The 20,907-nt window shown below is 52.2% G+C and overlaps 1 protein-coding gene across 3 annotated transcripts; it reads right to left on the bottom strand.

Moving 5' to 3' along the window:
- Positions 1 to 6: 6 nt before the first annotated feature.
- Positions 7 to 20,398, bottom strand: Dnajb12 (DnaJ heat shock protein family (Hsp40) member B12). Of its 3 annotated transcripts, none has more exons than XM_029542497.1 (9): positions 20,079 to 20,304; positions 9,003 to 9,183; positions 8,169 to 8,314; positions 6,196 to 6,375; positions 6,036 to 6,115; positions 4,646 to 4,755; positions 3,218 to 3,390; positions 2,466 to 2,611; positions 7 to 1,466 (listed from the first exon to the last, which is right to left on the bottom strand). In XM_029542497.1, the coding sequence occupies exons 1-8, from the start codon at positions 20,209 to 20,211 to the stop codon at positions 2,490 to 2,492; spliced, it is 1,125 nt and encodes a 374-aa protein (XP_029398357.1). In that variant the 5' UTR covers positions 20,212 to 20,304; the 3' UTR covers positions 7 to 1,466; positions 2,466 to 2,489. The 3 variants fall into 3 exon arrangements, with proteins under 3 accessions (XP_029398357.1, XP_021060501.2, XP_029398358.1); XM_021204842.2 differs by having other exon boundaries at positions 918 to 1,466; positions 2,460 to 2,611; positions 20,079 to 20,307; XM_029542498.1 differs by having other exon boundaries at positions 1,356 to 1,466; positions 2,514 to 2,611; positions 20,079 to 20,398.
- Between the last annotated feature and the right edge of the window lie 509 nt (positions 20,399 to 20,907).

Raw genomic sequence — 20,907 nt, 5'->3', positions numbered from 1 at the left:
GAGAGAGAGAGAGAGAGAGAGAGAGAGAGAGAGAGAGAGAGAAGCCTGAAAGCCTGGGGGGGGGCAGTTACCACCTCTGGACTGGCAGCTTGGGGAAGTAAGGCTTTTGAAGTCCGCAGGTGATCGGCACACCCATGGCCAGAGGAACACTGGGGGAAATGGCAATTCCCAAAGGCCCGTGATAAGCAGGAGGAAATGAACCCCCTCCTTCCCCTGGCAGCAATGGCTGTTTTGAGAAGGGGAAGCCATTCTGGTTGTGGTGGACTCCATCCAATGAGCGGAGCCTGGTGGGCCCACTGTGCAGTGAAGACAGGCGCTCACAGCACTGGCTCTCCACAAGCTGGGCTGCACTCAGGGCCCGGCTCAGCTCTGGGAGGAGCAGCCTTCTGGAGTCCTTGGTGCGCAATTTAGAGAAAACCTGTTGGCAATGGTGGAGCTGTGCCCTGTGGCACCTGTAAGGCAAACCCACCTGGAGACTTGGGTGGGGAAGAGGTATGGGCAGGGGAGTGGCTGCAGGGCTCCTGGGCATGAGGGCGGCGAGCCCACCTGAGGCTGGCCAGGGAGGAGGCAGCGTGAGGAGCTGGCCCCATCCCAGAGGGCCTTGTCTGGGATCTCTTGTCTGGGATCTCTGCTGTGGCCCAGTACTGAGCAGCTATCTCCAGGGGCACTGTTCCCTGCCCCCAGCTTGTTCCCCTACCTTAACCATAAGCCCGGAGACCTCTGTAAGTTTTCTATGGATTCATACCACCATGATTACTGCTGCCATCAGTCAGGCTGGGGCTAAGGGCGACACTAATAGTATCTGATTTGACTTTCCGTATGCTGTCGGCTACGGCTACTGTCTAGCTTGTGAAAACCAGGCTGCCTTCCCAAACAAGCCCTGTTTTCTAAAATATGGTGCAAGTCAGTTGAACATCTTAACCAAATCCCTGCATAGTTTTAAAAGACTTTATATATATATATATATATCTTTATATATGTCTATTTACATATAAATAGATATATATACATACGTACGCATTTCTAAGTTACGTTCTCTGGAATTCTCTCCTTTCTGTTCCTTGGCCCATGCCTCTGCCTGGTTTCTCCTTGAGTGACTGGTGGCAGCTCAGGGAGGGGGGAGCAGACACAGTGGGGCGTCCCCTCCCCCAGTCTTTCCCCACAGACGTTTGCTGCAAGTTTTACATTCTACTTTCGTTGCCATGGTTTCGGTATCCTAGGAGCCAGTGATGCGGAGCTTCTTGCTGGCCCTGGGAGAGGAGGAAGCAGCCCAAGGCAGGCTGTGTCTGTCTGTCTGTCTGTCCTAAGAGCTCTCTGCATTCACTGTCTGAGAGAGGACGGCTGTGCGGTGTTCGGCTTCCAGTTCCATTTTAATTTTTTCTGTGTATGTCTTTCCTTAAATATACAGTCCATCACTGTGGCTGGCTCAGTGTGTGTCACCAAAAATTCTCCAGGGATTTCATAGTCTGGGGAGGAGAGGGAAAGAGTTAGGTGAGCGGTTGTGGCAGGCACCTCCAGCTCAGCCCCACAGCCCAGCAGCTGGCCCTGGCCGATCCCTCTGCAGTGTGATGACTGCCCCAGAGCTGACACTAGCTAGTGAGTGGTCTTGAAACAGTTTGTGAATGGCTCTGTGACATGGGACACAGGCAGAGGAGGGGGAAGGACAGGGTACCAATGCAAAGAACTTCTGGCTCTGCCCACACTCCTTTGGGCTTGAGCCAGGCTCCCTGCTCTGGGCACCGGGCACCGAGCTCATTACCCACATACAAGGGAAGGGGTGGAGGGGGTGGGGTGCCTGTTAATAGCAACTTTCACTTTTCCCCACCATGCCTGAGCTCAGTAGCTGCTTTTGACCCTGAACTTGTGACTTTTTGTTCCCTTCTTCAAGACCACAGGAGAGATGCCTGGGCGGGGCCGGATGCCGTGGTTTCCTGGCTCCCAGGTGCGGAGCACTGGAGTGAGGGCCTCGGGTCCCACCAGAGAGGGAGTGGTCAGGGCCCACAGACCCCTCCTGCCTGCTGATGGACTGGGCATCTTGCTCCATTTCCTCCTTCCTGGGAGGAGAGAGGAGGATGCTCTCCTGCCCACTTAACTCCCCATGGATTTTCCCGACTTCAGTGGGTTACTGTGTGTGACCCAGTTATGTGTGAACGCACAGGCAACAAAAGCCAGGCTTGGGAAAGGGCTGAGGTGGTTTGATTACTGGAACAGGTCGAGGAAGCACAGGTTCTCACTCTGCCTGGCTTCTGCCCCCAAATCCTTGCAGCCCTGGAGAGGGGACAACAGGGCTGGGAAGGTGCCCAGAACTGCCTCGTCTCTGGAGGTTGGAAGTGTGAAGATGGTGAAGACAGAGGACAGAGTCGCTGCCATCATCACCAGGTTCCCTCCCTCCCTCCTCTGCCCACGACCAAGGCCAAGGCTGCCAGGAGTTGCAGCAAAGAAGCAGTCCTGGCTCATACTTGGACCTGGGTGCTGTGGCTGGCCCAGAACTATCCATGCAGGGAGGCCTGCACCTCTGACAGCCGATTGCAACTCGGGGTGCCCATCTTCTGTGCTCTGTGGTACATGTCTGTGTCACCAAAGTAGCGGGCTCGGTACAGCAAGCCTTCCTCTGCAAAGAAACAGGGCGAGGTCAGAGCCCCAGGACTTTGTGGCATTTACCTGCCTGAGTCCATGGGGAAACAGGAAGACAGGACCAGGGGTTGGGGCAGAGCTGACTTCCCAGGATGGGACAGGAAGTCAGGACTATGGTCCTAGACAGACTGGGCACACAGCCAGTGGGTGGTTAGGGGTTTGCAATCTGTCTCTGATACATTCATCTCTAGCAACCTCAACGACAGGCGCCAGTGACGCGAGGACCTTAATGAAATCATCAAATGGCCTGGGTTTGCAGCTTAGGGGAACCCAGGAGTAAAGTTCAGATCTTGGCAGGGAGGTGACTGCACAGGGCACTGCCAGGTGTTATGGTCCATGAGGCACCAAAGAAGGGGTTTTCTGTTCTCAATCATGGTTCCTGGCTATCCCACCACCACCACCACCACCTCCCTCTTCCCGTGCTTGAGAGAACACCAGTGTATCTACAGGTACACATACTTGGACGCGTACACACACACATGCATGAGTACATACACACATCAATGCATACATATGCATACACACATATACCGATGCACACATGTGCACATACACACGCACACACACATGCGTGCGCACTCACTCTGTTGCTTTTCCTTCCAGCAGTTGTTCCGGAGGTTGGCGATGTAATCGTCTTCTACATTCCGTTCAACTGTTTTGAGGCTGGAGCCTGTGTACTCTTCGGAGAAGGTGTCTGCCACGTAGTAGGCGACGTTCAGGTGGTCAGTGACTCGCTTGTGGATGTGGCCCACTGACCTGACCAGAAACACACCAGGCATAGAGTGGGCAGCTGGAAGTGCTGCCCAGGCCACAGGAACAGCTGGATCCCTTCTGCACTGCAGCGGGAACTCACTAGCTCCCCAAAATGAAGGTTTGCAGCAGAGGCAGAGCACCCCAGTGCAGGAATAGCTCAGCCTATGACAAGCCCTCCTTTCGGGGCTCTGCGGGGAACAGGGCAGGTGGGGAGAGAAGCACTGGTCTGGGAAGCTGGTCTTGTCAAGGGTGTGGTGTGGGCTCTGCCTTCCATGCCTCAAAGCTCCTAGATGCTGAGGGCCGGCCTAAAGTAATGAGCCTCGGGTCAAAAACGAGAGGGCAGAGCTGTGTCTCTAACAGCATGGCACATTAGCTTGAGTTAGTAGTTCTTTCCCAACCCCACAAGAAGAGAAAACCCAAACAGGTACAAAATGTCAGGAAGCATATGTAGGCACAAGACCTGCGGGCAGCAGGAAAAGCCACAACTCCCAACAGGAGTCCCAACAGGAGTCTGCGGAGGGCAACCCCTAAAGTGCATTCTTTATCTCTCTAGCTGGAGAGGTTACATCTGGCTCTAGGCAAGCAGGGCAGCTGTGGCAGCAGAAACCAACTCTGTCCCCTGCTGGCTGAGGGAGCCTGCTGGGTCCCCAGGAAGCAGCAGGCCAAGGGACTGGAGCTCAGGGTTTGCACCAGCAGAAGTTAGAACCTGCTGCTCCAGGCCCTGGGAAAAGATACCTTAGAGGGTCACCTAACCCACCCGAGTCAACCACTGGCAGCTGAGCTTGGCAACCACTCAACATACACTGCTGAGCACTTCCCTGAGCTGGATGCCTCCCCTCACAATGGTTACTTAGAAACTCTTGTCGGTAGGTGGATGCTACTGTTCCCATTTTACAGACCAGGGACCCGAGGTTACATAACTTATCTGGAGTTACTGCTCTCAATGCAGAAGCTGGGCGCAAAGCCACCCTCTCCTGATTGACTAAACCCTGTTCTTTCTTTCATAGGTCTTCAAGCAGACTTCAAGAGCAGAGGACATCTCAGCGTCAGCAAAGGTGGGGACAGTCTCGGGGGAGTCGCGCTTCTGAAATCACGTAGGACAGTGCATGTGTGTTGCCTTAAGGAAAGGGCTGGAGCTCTGTCTGCATTCTCTGCAAGGCCTATGATCCTCAAAAGTCTAAGGGGCCCAGCCTGGGGACGGGATGCAAGATGGCGAGGGGCCCAGCCCGGCCTGGCCCAGCCCGGGGCGTGCACTCACGGTCTCGGGCTCAGGCTGTAGGGAGGACTGGACACCATGAGCTGGCTGAGTGCTGACACGAGGATGAGGATGAGGATGGGCATCAGCTGCACGAACACTCCTAGCCCGCCCTGAGGGGAAGAGCAAGAGCAGTGGTCAGAGCCCCTAATGGTGCCACGTGCCTGGGACAGCCCCCTCTCTTCCTTCTGACAGCTTTCCCAGAGGACAAAGCAACTGCTGTGGGGCACACGTGTGAGTGTGAGCGCGAGCGGCAGGTCCAGGACACAGACCCTCACCATCCATAGCTTTCTGAATTTTGAGTCACACAAATACTCTGTCGACAGAAAAGCATCTAATTAAAGGGCTGGGTGCAGTCTGTGGGTTGGAGCTGGTCTAGTACCCACAAGGCCTTGTGATTCTTAGAACAAAGACAGGACAACTAGAAATAAATGCATTACACAATAATCTGATTTTAAACTCTTCTGTACGTTAGATGTAAAGATACACTAATTCCAGCACTCCGGAGGCAGGGACGGGAGAAAGGTTGGGAGTTCCAGACTAGCCAAGGTCACACACACACATCTCTGTCTCAAGGAGAAGCAGTGCTGGGTGGGTGTGTGGGGAGCAGGGGAAGTCATGCCCTCAATCCCAGCACTCCGGAGTTCCAGACCAGCTAGTCTGTACAGCAAGTTCTAGGCCAGCCAGAGCTACACAGTGAGACCCTGTCTCAAAATCCAAAGCCAAGCCCATCCCCAACAAAACAGATGTGCTGGGCGTTATGCTAGGTTGCTCGAGCATAATCCTGGTATTTGGAAGTGGAAGTAGGGCTTCAAGGTTGTTTTCAACTGCAGGGTAAATCCAAGAAGACAGAGAGGAAGGAAGGAGGAAGGGGAAGAAAGAGAGTAGAAGGGGGAGAGCGGGAGGAAGAGGGAAGGGGGGTAGGGCAAGCGTGTGTAAGGATGTGTCCCCCTGTTCAATGCTCTTCGATGGCTGTGTTGATCTGTGGCATCCCAGATGTGTCTGAAGCACACTGCCTGGCTATACAGCTTTTCCTCATTCTCCTAGAAGGCTGAATACCCACACTGGCCTCTTCCTCTCATCATGTTTTCATTCTCCATCGCTCAGAGGTCAGTCTTAAGAACAAATGACTCCATAAAAGCTGTTCCCACTAGGCACTGCCTGGACGTGAGGTTTCCTTTTATCCCCACAGCAGAAGCCAAAGCATCATGCAACACGGAGTGTGGCTCCCTCTGGTGTCCCTAGGCAGAATGGCATTGGGAAGGAGCAAAGATGGCTCCTTGGCTTAAGAATGCTGGGGGTATTAACTGGATCAAGACTCCCTCCTCTGGGCCCATGGCCTGGGAGGGGGGTGGGGTGGGGCTGGAGTGTTACTCAGCCTCTGGTAACTCACATCACCCTGGTTGTCTCTGCGGTCCTGCCTTTGCTGGTAGGTGTACCGCATTCGGCCATTGCTGTAGACGTGGACGTTACCTGAAACATGGAGATAGAGTCAGGGGCTGCGGTAGTCAGACCCCAGCACCACCGCTAAGGAGAACTGGCTGTGGACTTACTGGAAGGAAAGCCGCCACCAAAGAACATGTTAAAGAGGTCTTCTGGGGAGATGTCGGCCTCAAAGCCTCGGTGGAAGTCCCCATGGCTGTGCCGGGCAGCCTGGCTCTTGTCATCACCAAACTGGTCGTACTGTTTCCTTTTCTCTGGGTTGCTGAGTACGGCATATGCTGTGCCAATGGCTGCAAGGGGAGAAAGAGCCAAGAGCTTGCTTCTTTCAGGTCTCAGCAGAAGTGGGGACTTAGGGGTAGAGGGGGGTTTGCCTGTTGGGCAGGAGATCCAGAGCCTCTAAGCGCGGCTTAAGTCGGGGCTGTGAAGGCACTCTTTCCTTTTTTGAGTCAGGGTCCCTGCTATCTCCTAAACTGCCAGAATGGTCCAGGAACTTGCCCAGGTTGCCCTCCATTCTTTATCCTCCTGCCTCTCCATTGGGGTTGTGGGCATGAGCCTACACACCTGCTTCAGGTGTGTCCTGCTCAAGCTCTTTCACTGATGGTACAGAAATGCCCCTTGCACACACTCATCTTGTGGAGTGCCCAAGGAGACAGTGTGATACAATCCTGAAGTCATGGTGGGACCCAAAATAACAGACCCATGAGATGAGGCCCTGGTTGTAAACGGGAGCATGGCAGACACTGCAGGGAAGACACAAGGCCCCGCTTTCTGGTGGAGATTCCCGTGTGCCTGTTGTGTGGCCAGGATGAGTCTGCTGTCCCCAGGGCCTAGGCCTCAGCTGCTGTTTTCTATCTGGCGCTGGGGCCTCCTTACCAGAGCTCCCAGGGTGGAGAGCTATGGCCTCCCAAGGCTCGCATCCCCTACGCTCCCCTCCCCTTGCTTACAGCAGTGGGCTGTAGACTAGTTTCAGAGCTGGGAGCCCCTGAAACCTTCTTTTTCCATCTGACAAGGCCTCTCCACTTTGCCATAGACTGATACTCAGTACTGCACAGCACGGCTCCCAGTCACTACGCTACTCCCCAGAGGGAACAGTACCCAGGGACCAAGAAAACGCAAGGCCCAGCAACAGAGGGCAGGCATGGAGCCGGTGCACCTGAGTACCAGGGAGAGGGAAGATGGAACTCTAAATGCATAAAGAATGACTTAGGATTCTGGCCACCAGGGGTGACACACTCACGCCACAGATCAATGGGCTGCACCATCACAAGCCTCTCTGTCCCCAGTGCAGGCCTGGGGCGGGCTGTGGGAAACGAGAAGCTGGCAGCCTGTTCTGAAGGCGCCCTCCTAGTACGGGGTGCCCTGCTCCTCGGGACAGGGCTGGTGTCAGGAGTCTGCTCATGGCCTAGGTGCTGCTGACCCTGGAGAAGCCACTGGAATGCCTCTGGCTCCTCTCCTGTAAGCCAGAAAATGAGGAGGAGGCAGGGGCACTGTGTGAAAGCTGCTAGTTTATATGGCTAGGGGTGGCTACTGGAACCTTCTCAGGGAATAGTTCTTGTACAATTACACTTGAGACCACATTCTTCTAGCCCCACTTCCTGAGAAGGCTGACTTGGCCCTGATCCCCCCCACCCCCCAAGACAGGGTTTCTCTGTGTAGCCCTGGCTGGCCTCTAACTCAGAAATCTGCCTGCCTCTGCTTCCCAAGTGCTGGGATTAAAGGTGTGCGCCACCACTGCCCAGCCCTGGCCTTTTTTTTTTTTTTTTTGGTTTTTCGAGACAGGGTTTCTCTGTATAGCCCTGGCTGTCCTAGAACTCACTTTGTAGACCAGGCTGGCCTTGAACTCAGAAAAATCTGCCTGCCTCTGCCTCCTGAGTGCTGGGATTAAAGGCGTGCGTCACCACGCTCGGCATGACTTGGCCCTATTTTAAGACAGGAATAAAAACACCACACTGTCTAGACATAGTGGTATACACCTTTAACCCCAGAATTTGAAGGCAGAGGGAGCTCTGAGCTCCAGGCCAGCCCAGTCTACATAAGGATACAAACTAACAAACAAAACCTCAACAGCCCAGGGCTGCCTTACCTTTGAAAGCTTCGGTGGCCCCAGGCGCATGGTTCTTGTCTGGATGGAACTTGAGGGCCAGTTTGCGGTAGGCCTTCTTCAGGTCCTCGTCTGAGGCGCTTCTGCTCACCCCTAGGATCTCATAGTAATCTTTACACTGCTTGACCCTGGAACAGGGAGAAGAACGTGACAGGGGGCCTGAGGGGAGGTGTGAGGCACACAGCTCAGGGCACAGGTGGGAGACCAGACTTGGGTCAGCTGAATAACTTGAGAGGTGAGATCGTCCCTAGGAGGGCTGGGCAGGGCCTGCAGGAGACACCATGACTACTCAGGACACAATGGCTGGCTTGCCAGGAGGCTTGACCTCAGAAGGACCCTGAGGCTAAACTGGTGGGAGAAAGGACAACTGGGAGGGTCTAGTCTGGAGTGCTCCTAGATGGTGGCGCAAGCCTGGGAAAGCCTCACTCTGCAGGGCTAAATCTCCTCCCATTCCCCGGTGGTGACACAGCTCTGCCTCTGCCTCTTGGTCAAAGGCTCTGGTCTGAAAAGGTCTTTGTTGGAGGTGGGGGTGGGGGTAGAATCTGGAGAGCAAGATGGCAGTGTCTTTGTGTGACAAACAGAGCTGTGGGAGGCCTAGGGCTGGTGGCCAAGGGCAGAGGAAGGCCCGGGTCGGTCCACAAGGTCTCCAGTCTGCAGTGTCAGCAGTTGTGGGGGTGGGCAGTGGGGCTCTGGCTCCCACCCTGTGGGAAATGAAGTTGGACCTTTTCCAACTTCCAAGACCCTTCGAGTCGAGCAGATGAAGTGAGAGGCTTCCCTGACACCCCCACCCCCGCCTGTCCCCCCCATGGTCCCTACCTTTTCACAGCGGCCACCTGCTCTGAGGTATAGCCCTTGGCGTTCTCCCCTCCCCCTGCCTCGCCATTGGCTGAGGGGGTTTCTGTCCCGCTTGCCTTCTTGGTGGTGGCATGGGTAGTGTCTGTGGGTTGAGGGTGATCACTGGCGGACTGTGGTTTTTGGTTGAGGGACTCGATCAGAGCTGCAAGGTAAAAGGAGCCACTGAGGGGTCTGTCTGCCACACCCATGGCCCTGGTGCCCCACTTTCCACTCTGCCAGCACGGCTGCTGCCCTCCCGACTTCGGCCTGTTCTTTTAGGAGTCCCAGTTCTCAGAAATAGGAAGATTATAGCTTTTAAAATATAAGCAATATTAACTTTGCAATAACTCGCAAATTCATGAAACTGAAGTAATTGCCTTCCTTCCTTTCAGATACTCTGCATTTTCTTTCTTTCTTTCACGTTTAGGTTCTATAGTTTTTTTTTTTTTCAATTTTTTATTAGGTATTTACTGCATTTACATTTCAAATGCTATTTCCAAGGTCCCCTATACCCCACCCTGCTCCCCTACCCACCCACTCCCACTTCTTGGCCTTGGTGTTCCCCTGTACTGGGTCATATAAAGTTTGCAAGACCTAGGGGCCTCTCTTCCCAATGATGGCTGATTAGGCCAACTTCTGCTACATATGCAGCTAGAAACTCGAGCTCTGGGGGTGCTGGTTAGTTCATATTGTTCTACCTGTAGGGTTGCAGACCCCTTCATCTCCTTGGGTACTTTCTCTAAGTCTTCTATTGGGGGCATTGTGTTACATCTGATAGCTGATTGTGAGCATTCACTTCTGTGTTTGCCAGGCACTGGCATAGCCTCATAAGAGACAGCTATATCAGGGTCCTTTCAGCAAAATCTTGCTGGTGTATGCAATAGTGTCTGCATTTGGTGGCTGATTATGGGATGGACCCCTGGGTAGGGCAGTTTCTAGATGGTCCATCCTTACGTCTCAGCTCCAAACTTTGTCTCTGTAACTCCTTCCATGGGTGTTTAGTTCCCAAATCTAAGAAGGGGCAAAGTGTACATATTTTGGTCTTCGTTCTTCTTGAGTTTCATGAGTTTAACAAATTTCATCTTGGGTATTCTAAGTTTCTGGGCTAATATCCCCAGAAACTTAGAATATCATTTTCTTTCTTAACAAGTTATAAGGAAAAGCACTAGTCGGTTAGCAGTGTTTGCTAATGTGCCTGGAGCCAGCACTACTACATAAAGTGCCATGGTGACACACACTTTAGCCTCAGTTCTTAAAAACCTGGCTCTCAGGTGTCCCTCTACTCCACGGGGAGTGTAAGGCCAGCCTAGGTATATGAGAGCTTCGGCCTCAACAAACGAACTGCAAAAGAGGAGCTGGGTATGGTGGCGTGCACCCCGACTCAAGCACTCTGGAGGTAAAGGACCTAAGTTTCAGGCCAGCCCAGTGAACACAGGGTGAACGCAGAGTTCTGGGCCAGCCCAGCCTATATGTTAGAGACTGCACTTAACTGTCTTCACACCCCGCACCACAAAGCAACACAGGAGGCCCTGGGGAGATCGCCTCCACAGGAAAATGAGCTTGGCCCCCAGATTCCAAATGGTAGAAGAGAGGGAGAGAGGGAGAGGAGGAGAGGGGAGGGGGGCAAGTGCGCACAGCCGAGATGGTGGCACATGCCTTTAATCCCACTTTTCTGAGTTCCAGGCCAGCGGGCACGCGCACACACACACACACACACACACACACACACACACGTGAATTTGACTAGTGAACCCAGCAGTTTATGATCTAGAATTCAGTTACTTTTCCTTTTAGTGGTGGTGTTTTTTAAACAGGACCTTGCTATGCAGCCCAGGCTGGTCTCATATTCACCATCCTCCTGCCTTGGTATTTTTTCATTGTGCTTGTTTGCTTGACTAGGCTCTTTGTTGTCTTATGAACCTTTGTTGAGCTCAACTCTCAGCGATTCTCTCAGCACTGCCTCACACCACCTAGAACTCAGGCTTCATGGCTACTTCCTGATGCCTTCTATTTTTATGCCGGTTATTTAGAATACTTTAATAATTAAGTGAATATTTTTATTACTGCAAACTTAATATTAAGTCGAAGCTAATGTTAATTTTCACGTTCCCTAGTTTGAATATTTGTTTATTAACACAGTACATCAGAATTATAAACTGTTTAGGGCTCCTAGCTTAGATTTAATAGTACCATCTCCTTTTAGCTGAGAAAACAACAGTTTTTTCCGCATTGTGGAAACCCATCAGAGGTGGATGTGGGGTGCCTTCCCCAGGCTCTCTCCACACTAGTTTTGAGGCAGAGCTGTTTGCTTAGCCCGGGGCCTGCTGATCTAGCTAACGCCCTCCCCACTGCCCTCCTGTCTCCATTCCTGTGTTTGTGCACAGTGAGCCTGGGCTCTGCTGGCTGCTGGGGGATCTGATTTCAGGTCCTCATTCTTTACATGTGTAGCCCAGGCTGACCTCGAACTTGTGACCCTGCCTCCATCTCCTTGAGCAAGCTGTACTGCCGTGCCCCACTTCAAGTGACTTTTCTGATCTTGATGCTTTAAGCGTACAATTCTGAGGAATAGGCGATTTTTACTTTTTGGACATTTTTGAGTCAGAGTCTCAGGAAGCCTAGGCTAGCCTTGGACTCTCTCTAAAGCAAAGATTAACCTTGAACATCCCGACCTTCCTGCTTCTGCGTATAAAGTGCTCACAAGTCACCTCACGTGGATCCATCTTAAATCAATTTTATTTTCGCATCACTGGGAACCAACACAGGCCTCACTCAGGCTGAGCAACCACTCCACCAAAGAACAACATCCTGGCCCAGTCTTTGGATTCTTTTATTTTTTTTCTTTTTTTTCTTAATTTTACTTTTTAAATGGGTATTGGGGCTTTGGCTCTATGAATGTCTATGCACAACATAAATGCCTGGGGTCCCTGAAACTGGAGCTGCAAAATGTGGGCCATGTAGTGCAGGGGATCAAACCCGGTGCTGTGGGACACTGCCGGGCCTGTTTTTCAGGCTGACCCTTCAGACTCCAACACACATCCTCTGTGGTGGGCCACTAGCAGCCTGTCTGATTCAGTGGGATTGGAGGGAAGGCCGATTCTTGGAGCCTTTGCTTAGCAGTGCTGAGGAATGGGGAAGTCTGTCTGTCCCGGCTGACCCGCAAAGACCCCTGGGCGATTATTTCTACACCAGGTTTTCCTCTATGATGCTGGGGATTACACACAGGACTTAAATCATGCAAGGCCAGTGCTCTACCATAGAGCTCTCTCCCTAGGCCTACTGTTACATTTAATTTAATTTAGACAGGGGCTAATGTAGGCCAGGCTAGCCTTTAAATTCTCCACGTAGTTGATAAACACCCTGCTTCTGTTTCCACTTCCTGGGTATTGGAATTATCAGTGTGTGTCAGCAAGCCCCAATTATTATTGCGTATACATATTTATTTGATTTCACCTGTACAGTCATTTTCTCTGCACATATGTCTGTGCACCATGTGCAGTCCTGATACCCACAGATGCCCTGAGAATGGAGTTACAGACAGCTAGCTGTGAGTCACCATATAGGTGTTGGGAACTGAATCTGGGTTCTCTGCGAGAGCAGCCAGTGTTAACAACTGCTGAGACATGTCCCCAGCCCTACTGTTATATTTTTTTAACTAGCTGGCCATATTGAATGATCTACTTCATTGGGGTCTATATGAGATATTTGCTGTCACCCTAAAAACGGGATCGTGACGACTGAAATGCAAGCTTTTGGTTCCTCGTGACTCAGCATCTACAAAGCCTAGCAAAACGGCATCCTGGCTCGTCAATGCCAGAGCCGTTGACAGACCTCTGGGCAAACATTACCTAGAAACTTCTTGGGACCCAAGACACCCGTGGGCCAAGGAAAAATGATGCCACCACTCAGACTTGAGCCCACTTCCTTCTCCAGTGTCACAGCAGTGTGCCTAGTACCAGATACCTTCTACCACCACAGACATAGGCCACACATACCCAGGGGACCACAGCGCCACGGCCATGGCTATCTCAGTGCAGGAAACTCCCCGGACTGGGCAATTCAAATGGAGAAGCTGACTGTAGGACCCCATGTGGTACACGGGGAGTGAGGCTTTGACTTGGAGAAGCATTAGTAGTTGGGCGTAGTAGTGCACAGCTATAATCCTAAAATCCCTCCACCCACTCGGGGTTTTTGAGACAGGGTTTCTCTGTGTAACCATGACTGTCCTGGAACTTGCTCTGTGGACCAGGCTGGCCTTGAACTCAGAGATCTGCCTGCCTCTCCTTCCCATCTGCTGGGATTAAAGGCATGTGCCATCACCTCCCAGCCATGATCCTAGTTCTTGGCATGCTGAGGCAGGAGGATTTTGAATTGGAGGCCGGTCTATGCTACATAGAGAGTTGAGCCACAGCACAGAAAGCTATCTCAAACAAAGAAGATTAGTAGTGGGCTGGAGAGATGGCTCAGCAGTTAAGAGCATAGACTGCTCTTCCAGAGGTTCTAAGTTCAATTCCTAGTAACCACATGGTGGCTCAAAAACATCTGTAATGGGATCTGATGTCCTCTTCTGATGTGTCTGAAGACAGCTTACAGTGTATTCATATAAAATAAATAAATAATGCCAGGCAACTGTGGCGCACGCCTTTAATCCCAGCACTTGGGAGTTCGAGGCCAGCCTGGTCTACAGAATGAGTTCCAGGACAGCCAGGGCTATACAGAAAAACCCTGTCTCGAAAAAACCAAAATAAATAAATAAATAAATATTAAAAAAAAAAAAAAAGTTTAGCAGCAATGATCTTTTCTCCTGTTTTGGAGGCAGTGCCTTGCTAAGTAATTGAGGCTGGCCCCAGAATTGATTCTCCCACTTGTAACAGCCATTTCTGTTACTGAGTGTTCAACGTGTGTTGGGCAGGCAACGCCACAATGCTCTGTAGAAATTAGCTCACGTAACCATCACAACAGCCTCTGACAGGAAGTGGCATCACCCACTGCCATTCCCCTTGGGGAGAAGGCGCTGTGGCAGCGCTGTCCTGGCAGAGGTGCACAGGTCTCCACTCTAACTCTGTGGCTCTCCCCGACTGTTTCTCTGAACGGGAACTCTGCATGTCATGTTCGCAGAGGCCGGATCCTGTCTGCCACTTCCTAGCATGGTAGCATGACCCTGGCTGGTCGACAACACCTGCTGGCACCTCAGTTTCCTCACTGATAGTATGGGGATGAACTAAGATAGCATGTGCACGTGGTCTGGAGACTGGCAAGGCATCAGGTTCTAAATATCACAACTGCGGAGAGCAACTGGCGAGAGCAGCCGCTGGCTGGTGTGGGGAGGGAAGCTATGGGCTGGGGTGCCTAGCATGGTCCAGGCTAAGGCAGAGAGAGCCAGATCTCAGCCCTGAGCAGTACCACAAGACACCAGGCAGCAGTGGAGGCAAAGGAAGAAAGCAACAGACAAGAGGGGGCTGGTCCTGACAGCAGAGGAAGGACCTGGCCCTGCGGGTTTTGAACCAAGTTGCCTGTTTTGATCTCTTTGGAACTTGTCTCTGGTCCAGGCCCAGCCTGCTGTGCATGTCCCAAAACCAACAGCACTGGTGACCCAATCAACACAGCTGCACAGGTCAGGAGGCAGAGGCCTGCACACGCATTCCTCAGCCAAGAGCTGGAGGCGTCTCAGGCAGTCCCACTGGTCGGTCACTCTCATTTCCCTACGCTGCAGAACCAAAAGGACTGGATTCTCCAAACTCAGCACCATCCAGAAGGTTCCAGACTGAGCAGAAAACAGAAGATTTCTGGTTGCTGGCAAGCAGGTCCCCCCACAGGTCTGGATGCCCCCAGCTGGCCTGTAGCATGTGACAGTCTCATCCTGACTCATCATTACATCTCCTGTGACACGGTGGTTGACAATGTTCAACGATACAAAAGGGTTGGGGAACAGGCCTGCTTAATGCTAACCTTAGCTTTGGGTGTGCTTACTGGATCAGTGAACCTCGAAGGTGTGACCCATGGTCTCTGCTACTGCGATCTGAGGCATGAAGACGGATGGCTCAGGTCCAAGGTTTGAGGCCAGCCTGGGCACCACAGTGAGATGCTGTTGTTTGAACAGTAATTTATTTAAAGACAAAGGGCACAACACACCTTTAATCCTACTGCCTGGGAGGCAGATGCAGGTGGATGTTTGTGAGCCTAAACACAGCCAAGCCTACATAGCAAGTTCTAGGCCAGCCAGGGCTACAAAGAGACCCTGTCTCAAAAACAAACCAAAAGGTAGGACTCAGTAAGAGAAGGTCTCAGGGTAACTGACACAGCTGCCAAGACCTACCCTTCCCCACACCAGTGTGGAGCCAGGTCCCGACTTGCCTGGTGCACTGTCCTGCACTTGCTAGCAGGTCATATTGGATAAATCAACCTAGCGTCTCTGGGCACTTCCGTCCTAAGGGCAGCGTGAGAAGGTGTGAGGTGTATATAGGGCTTAGTGCATGGCTAGCAGCTGCTCTGTTCTTAGGCCTGTGCACTCAAAGGGAGTCAAGGAAAGAGCTCAGAATGGGGAAAGAGTCCAGAGCAGTCAGACAAGACTGGGGCCATCGGCATCTGTCACTGTATACTTGCTGCCATAGCTAATTCCTCAGTGCAACCTCCACCCTGCCCCTGGCTGCTTGGAGGAGCAATAAGATTCAATAAAATAGAGAGAATGGGAGGACCGGGGACCACAAAGGTGGATGGATGTAAGTGGACAGCTCCGCCCTGCTCCTTGCTGGTACTAGGATTCTCTCTCCCACTGACTGTGAAGGGCCAAATGCCCTGGTACGCAAGCTTCCCACAGCCTTGTCGGATGGCCTCTCTGACTTACCCAGACTGCACCGTAAGCCACTTTTACAGAAGCTTGGGTCACGTGAGCTGCAGGCACCTCACCCAGCCACCTCCCTCTTTGCTAGGGAAATCAATGTACTCTCAAGGCCTCCCTGCGAAGTCTGCTAACTTCTATTTTCTTGGAGATGGGTCCTCACTATGTAGTCCAAACTGACCTGGGGTGTAAGAGTCCTTTGTTTCCTGTCTGCTCTCCACTCACTGTGGCTATAGATGTGGGCCACCATGTCCCCACTGTGCCCAGTCTTTTCAACCCCTTCACTAATATCAGATGAAACCAGTGACCATCAGGTCAGCAGATACTGGACAGAACATTCCAGAATGGTGGTGCATGCCTTTAATCCCAGAATTTGGGAGGTGGAGGTAGCCAGACCTCTTTAAATTCCAGCTTAGCATGGTCTACAAAGTGAGTTCCAGGCCAACCCTGGCTACAGAATGAGGCTTTTTACAGAGGAAACTCCCAGAAAAAGATACTCATGGTATCGCTTCTACTGTGGCCTCCCTGAGGTCCCGTTCCTGTCCCACCATGCAGCTGTCCAAGTGATTTCCCCCTGTCCTGCCTCTACAGCAGGGGTTTCAAGGCCCCTCCTCTCTTTTCCATGGAGAAAACTGACACAGGAGGGTCTTCAACTCCTGTTTGAGCCTCTTCCCTGACCCTTCCTTTACCTCTCAAAGACTAAACTTCTTCTTGCTCTCCATCTTCTCCCTTCTGGTCTCGGACTTGCCCCTTGCCCATCTGGCCTCTGTGGCCCCTGGTATCTTCAGGTCTGCAGCCTCTGTCTTCTCCCAGGACTGCTCTCCTGACTACATAGGCGTGCTGTAGGGCTGTCCACCAACAGCTTCTCCATGTTCCCTGCTTTCCCACAGTGACCTCAGTTATACCTGTTCCCAGAGAGTGCCAACAAGCTAGTGACAGTAGCCTTTCATCTGGAACCTGGTGCTTTCCCCTGGCCTTTAGGCTGATGGCTCCCAGGAACGTCCCACGGGCCCTTCCCATGCTGTCTGTCCATCTCTTCCCGTCTAGTTTCCCAGCTTAGGCCTTATTGGGTGACAAAGGTTGACCCTGATTCCCTAGCACCTCCATCTATCACATCATCATCTCACGATGGCTCTTCACCTCTGCATCCCCTTTGGGCCATCATCCCTCTCATCAACTTTTCTAGGAGTCCCCTCTCCTTTGCTGGCTTACTTTTGTTTGTTTGTTTTGTTTTGTTTGGGGGGGGTGGAGTATGGGACAAGAGTGTCACTAAAACATAGTCCAGGCTGGCCTCAAACAATCTACTGCCTCTGTTTGCTCACCGCTGAGATTACAGGCATGCACCATCATGCCTGGCCTCATTCTGTTTGTTTGTTTTTTAAAGAAAATTATCCCTTCCCCCTTTTTTGTCTCTTCTAGCCCAGGCTAACTTCAAACTCAAACTGGCTGAATAGCCTGTGCTAGCTTCCTTATGCTTGGTATTCTACCTTCCAAGTGGACTTGGAAGGTCCGACAGACCTCAGCAGGCTCTTCCAGTTTCCTCTATGCAGAACAAGTGAAACCATCTTGTCTGGCAGGAAAGGAGTTCTACAATCTGGCCCCCACTTTGCTTTCTAACTTGAATCCTCTATATAAATTCCTGTGTCACCTGCCTCTAAATCTCCTACACAATCCCTGCCTGAACCTTCTCAAGCTTCCAGCCTCACCCTTCCAACAAAGTGATGTTTCAATGTTGCCTCATCTCTTATAGCCTGAGGCTGTTCCCTCTGTATGATAACTTTATTCCTGTGGCCTCATCAAGGTGTTCCCGACAGCTTACAATGTGACGGTCAGGAGATCATCCTCCACACATTCCCTTCCCTAACACTGAGCCTGCAGGTGGCAGAGACTGAATTTTTTTTTTTTTTTATGACTACCCTTAGAGACCGCAGCACCTAAACTGTGTTTGCTTGCTCGCTCACTTCCTTCCTGTCTTTCTTCTTGTTCAATCCCTGCTATCGCCCGCCCTGCAACCTTCCTCTCTGGAAGTCTGCATCCTTGCAGAGCTTGCCAATCCTGCTGTGCCACTCTGCACTGAGCAGTGAACAAAGAGACTCAACATTAGTTTACTTTTCTCTAAAGATAAGGTCTTGCTCCGTGGCCCAGGTGACCTCAGACTTGAGGCAATCCTCTTGCTGTATCTCCTGAGCTCAGGAGTCACAGGCATGGATCACTCTACCTCCAACCATCTGCTGTGCTGAAAGAACTCCTATCTAAACATTCAGTGTAGACAGCTGCCTAAGATTTCCTGGGCCTAAACTAGCCTTACATCCTTGTCCGTTTTGGTGAGGTTGTTGTTAAGTTTAAGTGCATGAGGCGTATTTTTTTTTTCCCCCTGAGACAGGGTTTCTCTGTGTAGCCCTGGCTGTCCTGGAACTCACTTTGTAGACCAGGCTGGCCTCGAACTCAGAAATCCGCCTGCCTCTGCCTCCCCTCCCGAGTGCTGGGATTAAAGGCGTGCGCCACCACGTCAGTCAGAGACATAACAAATGCCCAAACGGTGGGCCTCTGAGATGGCTTAGACAGCGAAGCAACTTAGTGCCAAGACTGACTACCTGAGTTTGACCCTAGGACCCACAAGATGGAAAGACACAATCGATTCCACCAAGTTATCCCCTCATGAGTGCGCGCACACACACACACACACACACACACACACACACACACACACACACACAGAGCAAGCCCTGCAACGACACCTTGTCTAGATTCCTGAACTAGCATAGGTGGCCTCTGCCATGCCCTACAGCTCTGTTTCATCGGCTTTCTTAACTGCTCTTGGGCTCCCAGCAGTAATCAGAATTCTGACGGTCTGCACCCTGCCTGGTGCTTTCCATTTATAAAGAGGGAATTATCCCATAGGGGAGCACCTTGAGCACGTTACCAGAGCAGTTACCAGAGCAGATCGAAACTCTCTCCTAGCAGAGGCAAAGGGACCAAAGATCAACCTGCAGTCAGGAGGGAGGAAAGTTCAGGAACGCAATCGCCTCTAAGGTCAGCACTCCAAACATGTGGGCAGGGAAGGTGAGAGGCTGGCTGCTGCTTCTTCATTTCATTTTAATAAACACGTATGGAATCTCAGGGCTTTCCACTTTCTAGCTGTGTCACATCCTAAGACACTTATCGCTGAGTTAGTTCCCCATCTTGAGAAGATAGAAGGGTGGTGCTCTGTCTTCCCGACTTTACAGGATCAGGTGGCAAAACGTATGAGAACTTTCTACACAGAAAAGCACTATGGGTATTCTTGCTTACATACATTATCTGTCCCAACTCCCTGAACTTCCAGATGGGGAAACCCAAGCTCACGATGAGACGTGGGTCTCTTTAATTCTGAAAGCCTGCTACACGTCAGAGAGTTTACTAAATCCTCTGAAACAAACCCTGTGTCTTTCTCCTTCCCAGCTGGTATTAAAATTTCTTTGGGCACTTACAAACGCAAAAAGGAGGGGGAGGCTACCAGGTAAAGTGAGTACGACTGGGTAGAAAAGACAAGATCACTATTCCCTCCCTGGTTTGGGAGGTCTCAGCCCTAGGCTATTCAGCTACCTGGAGCTCAGCAGCCGTAGCAGTCCGTAAGACCCGCCACCCGGGCTTGCTGAGGACGAAGGTGGGATGGGGTGGCTGACACTGGGATCTTCAACAATCCATCCACTCCGAAACACCGCTTTCAAGAGACTGCAGGAAGGACTGCGAGCTGGAATGGCTTATTTCGCTAAGGGTTCTCTGATTGGAGCGAATGAATTCCTCCCCTTTCTAGAACCCATTCTTCCTTAGAATAGTTATGTTTATTTTCCTGAACTATAATATTTCCCAGGCCGGCCAGTGGCCCTGGTCCACCGAACAGCCCTCTGGGAAAAGTAGTTCGTTTTCGCTTCCACATGAGTCCTCTTCACCGGGTCTCCCAACAGGTCTCCTTCCCCCAAACCTCATATTCCAGAGGCCTCCACAAGCACTGGGAAGGGGTTGGGAGCCAGGCCCTCGGGGGTCTCCGGGAGGGGCCAGCATCCCAGAGACCGCGGCACCGCTGGACTACGAATCCCAGCAGCACCCGCGCGGGCCAGTGCGCAGGCGTAGCCGCGCCTCGCCACCCCTCCCCCCTCCGCCAACTGCTCCCGTCGGTCCGTTCCCGTGTCCCCCGATCCGTGCTAAGGCCCCCTTCGGTCCCTGCGGCGCCTCCCACTCACCGCTGACTCGTGGCGTCGGGTACAGCCGCTGCGCCTTCTCCAGGAAGCGCAGCGCCCGCTCGGGCTGGTTGCTTTGGATGGCCTTGAGGGCGATGCTGATACAGCGCTCGGCTTCATCCTTGTTGGATTCCATGGCGGAACCCGAGCGCGGAACCAGGGAGGGGGAGGCCGGGCGAGCGAAGGGCTGCGCCAGCCGCCGGCGCGTCGCGGGGCAGGCCGGCGCGGAAGGATGACATAACCCTCCGCCCCTCCTTCCCGGGATTTGAGTGAGGGTTGAACCCGGGCGGAAGCCCTACCGTATGTCTCCTAAGAAAGGGGCGTTCGATTCGGAGGCGCTAGAATGCGCGGGCGCTCTAGAGCGCAAATGCTGAAGTTGAGTGCGCGCGCACGTTCGGGTGGTAGCCTCCGCGTTCCAGTCCGACTAGCTGTTAAGCGTCTACCGAGTACCCGCTGCTTGTCAGACGCTTGTGTCTGATGTGGCAGTGGTATCAAAACAAAACCCCGTCCTCACGGAGCTTTCGTGGGTGGGGAGAAGTCCAGTAAACGGAAACATTCAGATAGTGACACAGTCGAGGCAAATATCGAAAAGTAGAGGGATGGAGGGGAGGGCTACCATTTAAGATAGCTTAATATATCAGGAACTCATTTTACTGGCATCTGAATTCTAAAGAAACAGGAACATGTGATTGGAGGAAGGGTGGTTCGACTGGAGGAAAGAAATGTAAAGACTCCGAGTCATTGCGGGGGATTAAGGAGGAGTTTGCAGGAGTCTCTACAGAGTCAAGCCAGTCAGGATGCAGCTCAGCCCACCTCCCACTTAAGTGACAGC

Source organism: Mus pahari, chromosome 9 (assembly GCF_900095145.1).
Source record: "Mus pahari chromosome 9, PAHARI_EIJ_v1.1, whole genome shotgun sequence".
NCBI lineage: Eukaryota > Metazoa > Chordata > Mammalia > Rodentia > Muridae > Mus > Mus pahari.
Note: the sequence above shows the minus strand (reverse complement) of the source record. Positions and strands in the feature narration are given on the sequence as shown.